Source organism: Phaethon lepturus, unplaced genomic scaffold (genome assembly GCF_000687285.1).
Source record: "Phaethon lepturus isolate BGI_N335 unplaced genomic scaffold, ASM68728v1 scaffold37713, whole genome shotgun sequence".
Lineage (NCBI taxonomy): Eukaryota > Metazoa > Chordata > Aves > Phaethontiformes > Phaethontidae > Phaethon > Phaethon lepturus.
In genome coordinates this window covers 7,492-17,025 of record NW_010527662.1, presented here as the reverse complement: position 1 = coordinate 17,025, position 9,534 = coordinate 7,492, and the positions used below count along the sequence as shown (strand labels likewise).

At 46.7% G+C, this 9,534-nt stretch overlaps 1 protein-coding gene across 1 annotated transcript in view; it reads right to left on the bottom strand.

The window, feature by feature from the left end:
* Positions 1 to 6,699: 6,699 nt before the first annotated feature.
* The window catches only part of LOC104617984 (complement C1q tumor necrosis factor-related protein 1-like), a 9,573-nt gene continuing 6,738 nt past the window's right edge, over positions 6,700 to 9,534 (bottom strand). Inside the window, exons 2-3 of the mRNA XM_010283454.1 lie at positions 8,027 to 8,264; positions 6,700 to 7,247 (exon numbers count right to left, since the gene is read on the bottom strand). Of these exons, the coding sequence (XP_010281756.1) occupies positions 6,700 to 7,247; positions 8,027 to 8,252 (774 nt within the window). The 5' untranslated portion in view covers positions 8,253 to 8,264. The remainder of the gene's footprint in view (positions 7,248 to 8,026; positions 8,265 to 9,534) is intronic.

Genomic DNA, 9,534 nt, shown 5'->3' with positions numbered 1-9,534 from the left:
CTCTCGGGGGGGAGGATGGGGGGTCCCCAGCCTGTCCTGGGGCACCCCTTGCTGCTCTGGCTGGAGACAGAGCCCGGCGGTTTGGGAAATACCGTTCCCAACCTCCTACCCAGGCAGGCTGCAGGGCAGGGGTGGGGAAGCACCCCATGCCTGCACGGCTGGCACAGGCCAAAGTCTCCAGCCTTTTAGCTATGTATTGCTCCCTGGCTTGTAAGTGGTTTCTATTTGTTTTAACACTTTCCTATTCTATCTGCTGCATTTTATCTGCTACTTTAAATCTTTGCTCCTGAATAGGTTCTTACTAGAATCGTTAAGTTCCATTCAACTCATCCAAACGCAACCCATTAGCTTTACTTGTTGCCTGGTTTCCTTATCTGCATTGATGTTATCTGCCCGTTCCTGTTGTAAGATAGAAGTTTCCTTACTGAGAGGAAGACAGCAATTTGCCGAAAGGCAGAGGTTCCTTTTGTGCTTACCCTGACCGACAGAGAAGGATCCTTCCAGAAAGCCAAGAGGGACGAAACCTCACCAGAAGCAGCCTCCCTACCCAAAACAAGGCTGCGAGGTGGGAATGCAGGGTCCGCCGGACGCCCCTGCTGCGACAGCCTGCAGCACCCCGGGGAGGGAGGGGAGCGACCAGCAGCGGAGCAGGATGCAGCAGGGCACTGCACGGGGGTGCCCGCGGTACCGGCTAACCCACCGAGCGCCAGAGCTGCCGCACACCCGCGCGTTGGGTGTTCTCGCACATCCCCAACAGGCCCGGGAAGAATTTTTTCAGGTTTTAGTTGTCATGTCATCACTGCTTTTAAGACTTGGTTACCTGAAGAGAGGTTTCAAAAGGGATGAGGAGGGTAGTCAGGCTTCCAAAAGTGTCCAGCATGTCCTCAGCACAAACTGCTTCGTGCCTAGTCAGGCTTATAACGCAGCCTGGGATCGACGGAGCAACACTGAACTGCTGGGGGACAAGCATGTCTGCTGTCAGGTCCCACTCTGAATACTTACAGGCAGAAAAAACCACAAAGAGCTAGAGCTTAGAGGAACTTAACATTTTGAAAGTCGGCAGAATAGGGATTTTAGCAGTCTCATTCGGCTGGGAAAAGCCCGATTCACGCTAGTTCACAGCCCTTGCTAAGCTTATGATGAGCCAGAAGAGAACTGTGATTACAGCAGTTACGAAGGGACGGCTTATTGCTGCAGGCTGAAATCAAATCAGGGAATCAGCCTATCTTTGAAGAGCACAGTTGAAAGACTGAGCACAGAGCAAGATCGTGGGCTTATCAACTCTAACCCTGGCTCAGGGAGCTGCTGTAAAGCAGGGAGCCAGCAGCAGGATGAGCACATCCTCTCTCACATGTGCTGGTGCTATGGGAGCAGGACAGAGCACAGGAGCCAGACTGCTTTAGTGGTTAGCTCAGGGGACAGCGTCAGCCCTCCCAGGTCCTCTTCTCACCTGGCTCTGACTACTCATTACCACCATAAGGGTGCAAGCAAGGCAATTAACTGTGCTTCAGGTTCACTGCTAAACCTACAGCAAGATGAAGGCTTAATCTTCACCTGCTGCTCTATTTATTGAGAATTAGAAAGTGCAATAAGGGCTCTCTTAAATAAGATGACTTCTGCTTTGCGGCGCACCAGAACCATCTGAGAGACTCAATGAACTAGTTCAGAAATTTAATCAAGTTAGATGAGGCTGACAGCAGAGAGCAGCAAGGTTTGACCAGAAACAAGCATACAGGAACAGAATAACTAAGAGAGAAAACAGGGAGCACACAGAGGTTGTAGTTTCCTTGATGCCATTTGGCTTCAAAAGTACTAAGCATCATCCCAGTCACCAGCTCTGCCTGGTATAATGAGCTCTAATAACACTGTAAGAGCTACTAACCTGAACACTGGTTTGTCACAGCCAGGATTATAAGCCCTTTAACACCTCTTTCAAGACAGTCATTTCTCAGTAGCTATAGCATTATTTAAAGACCACACAAAAAGGCATTAAATTCTTTAAGAGCAAGATCTTCTGCTAGGTCAGCAAAGGAGTTGCAGCACCAGCAGTGGGACCCCAGAAGGGCCCTTGTAGAACAAAAGTAGCATCTCCTCTAATCTTCTATTAAGTACTAAAGGACAGTTCTAATCTAAAATTTTTCCCAGCACCTCACTCATTAAAGCTCCAGGAAACTCACACACCCCACCCCAGCAAGCCCAGCAGGTGCCCCAGCCTTTACTGCTGCCTTATACAGCCCCTCAAGTTGTTAAGGCAGCCTCAGGTGGGCTCCAGGTGATTTGCTGCTTCTCCATATAAAGAGGAGTTCAAGCACCCTCCCTAAATTCTGTGGGAAAGAGGAGGGGAAGGAAAGGGAAGGAGAGTCTGTACTATTTTTAAGCTTCTAAGAAAAAAAGGGTCGAGACCCTGTAAGGAGTCAGATGCTTTTGTGTTTGAACTCAGAGAAGTGGTGTTTCTAGGTTAAGTCTGCAAGTGCAAGGATTTTTTTTTTTTTTCACATTTTATGCTTGCAAGGTAAGAATTGAGAAAATGAGCAAAAACAAGTTATAGAGCAATTATGTGGTAAGGGCTCTGTAGAAATCCTACAAGTCATAATGCAATGCTTCATTTAGTGCAATAATGTGAGGAAGGGTAGTGAATGAGCACATTTGGAAGTCATAAGACAGGCTTAAGCGGAGGATTCAGCGGGACAGATAGATCCCCAGTAATTACCAAGCTATGCTGCAGATTTTCTTACGTGTGGGTTTGTGATACTGGAAATTGCAGCTGAAGCATATTTAAAGCAATGTGAAAGCAGGCCTGGCTCAGCTTCTTCATATGGGGATTTTTAGTGGGAACTATTTCTTCTGGCTTTTTCAGCCTTTCCTCAAGAAAAAAAAAAAAAAGCTGTTACTTAAATCTACAGAAAAAGAAGATTAAAGGTGCAGTGTGCTGCATTCCTCTGCTCTAAGCCAGAGCTGCCCTGGGATGGGCAAGATCCTGGGGTAGAGAGCTCATTTTTAAGGCTGCAGCCACTTGCAGAGTCTGATTCTCCTTCTACTTGAAGTGTTTTTTCCTTATATTGAACATAAATCTTGCCCTACCCCCAGTGGATATGGGCATGTCATTTGCTTGCTCTCTTCCATTCATCACCTCCTTGGTACAAGAACAGACGCTGTCCTAGCACGTTCTCTCCTTATGAGGAGCTCTTCTGGGGCTCTGATGCTGAAGAAATGAGGGCGAGGGTGCTAGATGAGTTTATCTCCCCTCTATTGCCAAAGTTCGGGCTAGTAAGTGTAAGTCTTGTACAGATTTGCAGTCAGAAAACAAAAGTTATGTTGTCTTAAAAGTCTGGTTTAATCTTTCTATGCCCACCAAAGGAGATTTTTGGGGGGCAGATGCTTCTCACCTGATGTTTTCCATAACCTTTCTGTTACGGAAGGCTCCCGTTCTCCGTTTACAGCTCCTTGTATATGATCCCAACAGGTTCCTCCGCTTCCCCTGTTTCTGGCCCTGCCCCAAGGACAGGTAAGGTTATTTTGGCAGATTGGTTTATTGGTGCCTTGTGCCATGGGGGCTTCATCTTCCACAAGGATCCTGAGAGGGACCTCCAGGAGAGCTGAAGTTTCTTAAGGGCAACTGAGGCAGTTTTGTCATTTCTGTGTAATACTGTTCACCGAAGGGTTTGCAGAAATGATTCTAACAGATCCCTGGTGACTTATTTCAAAGCATGAAATATGAAGTACCGATTTAGGGAAATAATTGGAAAAACAAATACAAATTAAGTTTTTTTCCTTTTCATTTAGATTTCAGCACTTAACCCCGCCACTTTCTTCTCTTCAAAAGAGAACCTAAAAAGCTTTTTTCAAAGTTTAATTTCCAAGCCACATATTACTGAGGGGGGAAAAAAGGGATTTAATTCTGTTTCTATATGACAGGCCCTGACAAGCTGCCTGTATGTTGATGAGCAGATCCCAAATATTTGTGCTTTGGATTTGGCTCATTAAACTTCTCTAAACAGGGATGCTTGTCCCAGCCCTTGAAGCTGAAAAAAAAAAAGAATGATGGATGCACTCAAAAGGTATGAATGGCTTTGTACATTAAGCTTTTTAGATATTTCATTTTTTTCCCCAAAGAACTCAGAAGTTTGAGACTGCTAGTTCTTTGATGCTATGACTAATTTGAATAGTGCAGGCAACCCAATAACATTTTTTATTATCTGAAAGGTTATCCTGCACCTGAAACCAATGTGGCTTTAATGATTCTCCTGCTTATGCCACCGGTGTATCAGTCACACGCATTTTGAAGGTGTCGTATCGCTTCAGCAATCAGAGCCTCTCTGTGTCTGGGTGTTACGGAGATACACATATAGAGCGATACAGGTGGGTGGATGGGGTTTTGCTTGCTTCCCAGTAGAAAGTAACTTTTCCAGAATCAGTGTGGCTGAACATAAACCCGTTCTCGGTGTGTTTTTTCCAGCGCTGGGTTAAGCACTGTCAATAACTCCAGCTGGGCATGACATTTTAAGAGGGCCGGATCATTTTTTTTCCTTTTTCATTATAGTCAATGCAGGGAACTGCAGACGGCGTGAGCAAAAGCTGTGGTGAAACCGCTCGATACGCGAGGAATGTTAGACAGCCCCATGACCGCATCAGCCTCAGCGAACAACCCCTGCTCCACCACAGGCATCTCACGTGGTCCTCCGCTAGCGGTACCCTGAGGGCAGAGTTTGACTTTCTGCAGCTGCAGAATCTAAGTCTGGGTGGGGAATGATTCAAAACTAGGGACAAAAGAAGTGGGGGGAAAAAAAGATTTTTTCTGAGCTCTCAAGTGAGGTATGCGGCTGGGAAAAACAGCCTGCAAATGCCTTCACCGAGGCCAGCGCAGTGGAAAGGTTTCTGCTTGCGCCTGTGCTCGCCCAGGGCTGGCGTCTCCTGCGGGTGCCCTCAGCACTAAGGGGTGTGCTGCAAATAAGCAGTGCAGCCATTAGGGCTTTTCCCGTCATCCTCATGGACACGGCTGATCGGGAAGCTTTTTTGGAAGGAGGGTGGGAAGGAAATGCTGCGCAGTGGCCTGACCTAAGCAGCGGGGGTAGCTGACAGCAGGTCGGTGGTGGGTAGGCATAAAATGCCAACTGGGAATGTTTTTTAAAGTTATGCAAGTTTCCCGCTTTTCCTTTTCGGGGTTGCAGGCTGTGATGGAAGCAGGAGCAGACATGATGTTTGTAGACCCATTTGCACCATGCATTTACTTTGCAGATAGGCTACTTAAAAGTTCCTGTCTTCACAAAGATTGTGACACCTCAGAGCTTCAGTATTTATTTTACAGCAAGGGGTCATTAACTTTTCTGTCTCCCCGTCCTGATACCTGATGATGGCTGTTTACTGGCCTGCAAGGAGAAGAGTTGGTGTCAGTCTAGTGTGTGGAGTCTGTTAGTGATAAAGTAACTAAAATTGCCACCTGAGACAATTATGTGGGTCTGGATGTTCAGTCCAGTGCTTTCAGTCCTGTTCTGTGAAAAAGCAAACCCAGGGCTCTCGGAGCAAGTGTACTCAAAGCAGTATCTTTATTTCAGCTGCTTTTCCAAGCAGCTGTGGATAGGCGAGGTACAGCAGTGAAGCAGGAAGTTTTCAGGTATCCTTCATACAAATGGTTCAGGATGCAAACAAGGGACTGGAGCAACTAGGGAAAATAATGTTTCTTGCTGCTGCATGTACCTTTCCACTGTTATGTCGATAAATTTTTAAGAAAAAAGAAACCAAATACCCTAAAGTATCACTGCTTGCATTAAAGCACCTTTTTTCTTTCCAGGTTCTTCTCCACTGTCTGGAAATGAGGAAAGCTACAAGACGGTAGCTTTCAGACGTGAGCGTGGCCTCAAATTCCAGCTTGGCGATGAGCGCTCTGAAATTGGATCCTAAGGCAGCGCCCACCATCTTCCTTAAAATGAGAAATACACGCATTCCCAGCCATGCTGGATGCTCTTGTGTGAGAAGCGTTGCTAGCAGTACGGAAGTCTAGCGAAGTTATAGCATGCGGCTACAGCTGTACTTAAAAGTATATGCCTCTGAAAAAGCTTTGCCAGATCGATGTGCTGTTATTTATCTAATTCTAACATTATGCTCTCAGAATGTAATATTAGATGAAATGGAACAAAAACATAGTTTAGGGTAAGTGTACTGCGCAAAATATTGCTCTCAGCACTGGTGCATTCTCGCCCACCTGAGTGGAGCAGACCTGATGTTCGTGTTGGTGAGCGTGGGCTCTTATTAGCAATACTGAACACTGAAAGATACCCAAGTATTTTTGTAGGAGTAATGACACTCCTTAACTAGCACCCAGATAACTGGTATCTGAAGGTGACCCTTAGATATAACTAAAATGTCTTCTCTAAAGCAGAGCAAAGAGGTTAAATTTTTGCTACCAACTCGGCAAACTCTTCAGGGATATTATGGGGGATCTATACAGGGCTGCAGAACTGGGACCACCTGTGTGCTTCTCCAGGGCACACAAGGGCTGAAGCCTTCTTGGTGCTTGTGCAGCTTGCACCACCTTGAAGCACAGTCACCTCCATCCACACAGGTGTCCTTGGCATGGACAAACGGCCCTGTCAGCATGTCAGGAGGCCTGTAATCCTTCCAAGTGGAACTAGACATATGCGTTTCTAAGAGGGAAGACCCTAATGTAGCTACCAAAGCTTTGAGCCTAAAGCTGATGAATGGCTACTCTACGGCTGGCTTGATTAAATGGCCATTGAAGATGATGTAAACATCAGACTCCTCACTATAGATGGCATTTTCTCGCTCCCGCTTGAACATCCTCACCCAGACCTCCTCTCCTTCCTGCAGGTCCAGCATCAGGCTCTGGCTCTGCATGATGCTCCGATCGCTGGGCTGGGCGTAGAGGATGGCCACCTCTTTCTCATTCTTCATCAAGTGCAGGTAGGTCTCCTTGAAGTTCCAGGTGTGGATGTTGAGGCTGAAGTAGTAGATTCCTGCCACATAACAGAAGAACTTCCCCGAGAACATGTTGAAGTGCTTGTAGAGGTTCACAAACTCGGTGTCAAAAGTGACGTGCTGGAAGTAGTCTGAGCTATGAAGGGGTTTTCTCCGACCCACCGAGAAAGCAGCGTAGAGCTGCTTGCAGGAATGACCTTGCGGGCCAGGCTGGCCTTTCTGTCCCTTCCGTCCATTAAAGCCACGTAGCCCTCTTTCTCCTTCCTTCCCCACTGCTCCAGGGTACCCTTTCTCTCCCATTTCACCCTTCTCACCTGTGAGCATAAAGAAAAACGATGTCAAACGCAGGCATGCAAGGCTCAAGCTGCAGACACATCCTGGCATGGACAACAAGGAAAGCAGCTGTGCTAAAACCCTGTTTTCCCAGCACAGATGTCTGGAAGCATTTGTTAGACACCAGCACCCTCCTAATTCTCAGAAGGATAAAAACGCCAGGTGAAAGCTTGGCTCTCCTGAGCTTGTGGTGCCAACGCTCAGTGACCAGTGGTGGAACTCCAGGGCCTGACCAGACTGGTTGCGTGAATCCAGTATTCATGAGCCCAGACCCTCTGTGCAGAGGTTCAGGCAAGAAAAGTTACTGATTTTGCTGGGGTCTGATGTGGGCCTGGGAGAGGTGGTTGGGTTTGTCTGGTCTGCACATCCCTGCTCACGGGACTCCCTGGCATGTCTCCTGTAGGACCTGCCTAATGTTTGTTTGCTTGCCTTACTGAGACAAAAAAGTGTGCAACGGAAAAAGTGAGTGAGTGTCTTTTCTAGTTTCTAACTCTACCGTTTAGTAATTCTGATAACATTTGCATCTGGCTTTTAGCATGACCTAACTTGAGCTTCCAGTGATTTTGGTTTTTGGTGGATTAGAGCCTTTTGCCAACTCATCTCACTTGCACACATTTGCAGCCCGTGCCACGTCACCCCTTGACCTTCTTTTGAGTAAATAAGGTGGATGAGTTTCTTACTGTAAGGATGAGCACAGCTTGCAAAATGAGGGTGAGCAAGTAAGATAAAGGATGTTATCGCAGTAGTCAGCTTTACCCACCTTTGAGGATGGTGATATCTATAGTGGGCTGGACTTTGGGTACAGAATAGGCAGGGTCACTGCTCATCCTTGTGTATCGTGAGGACATGACGGAGACGGGCTGCTCTGAAGGCCCGCAGCATCGCACGCACGAGACACGCCGCGATTCCCGTCTCGGCAGACCCTTTTCTTCCACGGCACCGATGTTGGCAGTGGACACCAAGAGCAGGAGAAACACAGCGCTCATCTTCAGAGCCAGCTGGACCAAGCAAAGGAGCAGAAATTATTAACACGGTGATTCAAATCGGAGCTGCTGATGGGCCATCTGTTAATGTTTCCGCAAGGCGCATTTCTTCTGATTAATTATTAGCTTATCTTGTAGTGGCACCAGGAGACTCCAGGTAGGAAGGGAGCCCCACTGCGTACTGTTTACAAGCAATGGAAAAGGCAATCCCTGTCTCATTACCTACGGTTGAAATATCTGACAATAGACACTAGGTAAACAGAAGAAAAAAAAACCAAACAAACCAAACAAAAAACCCAAAGCCTGCTGAGATCGGAAGCTAGGGCTGAGATGCTTAAAGCTGTCCTAGAAAGCTCTGCTCAAGGCAGGCTCACTGTCTGGCTGTTGGAACAACCCTTGCAAAAAGTGCTGGGTGAAAGACTGGAATTGTTGCTCTGGTTACTGTTTCTTGCATCACCATTCTGAAAAACTCAAAATCGAATGCAGAAAATGGAACTATTTAAATAGGGCCTAAATCTGATTTTTTTTTTTTTGAGGAAAAAACTGAAGGGAAATGAACCCAAAAAATCAAAAGCATTTGTCTCTTTAGATAGTCTCTTTTAGCCTCTTGCTGGTAACCTCTTTCCAAGGTGACGTAGCCAAGGAGTTTGTGCTTTTGACTATATGTGCTGTTCCTAGCAGAATTTCTGTGTATGCTTTCCATTTTTATTTTCCAACGTGCAGAAAGGAAAAGCCAAATAGCTGCAACGGACTGAACTGGGATTCACTCTGCACAAACACTGTTTTTTTGAGATCATCTATTACATTTTCATCTGCTACTGGCAAGCTCAAAAGGCCCTGAATACTGGGTGAAATGAACAGAGAAAATGTTTTGGGTGGTGCAAGGGAGGTGAGTTCTCTCTGGCTCCCCATCGGCCTCCATCCCAGGGAGGGACTGGAGCCAAGGATGGGCAACAGCTTCCTCATACCGTGTATAATTAGTGTCATTCTACTGATTGCAATGGTGTTTCAATCAAGACAGATTTTGGACTGATGCCTTTTTTGGACCTTATCCAAAGTCCAATTAGTTAGGTGGACTCTTGCTGATCTCAGCCTGGGAACAGCTTTTACAGCTCCTCTTCTACCAGCTTTAATTCCTGGAATAGTTGGGGAAGGTAGTAGCTAGACATCCTGGCTTTCAGAAATAACTCAAGGAACACACAGGTCCCATCTGCAGAGGGAGGGAGGGAGGGTACCCTGCCCTAGGGCTCCACAAAGGCTTTGCTGGGCACAAAATGGGACAATG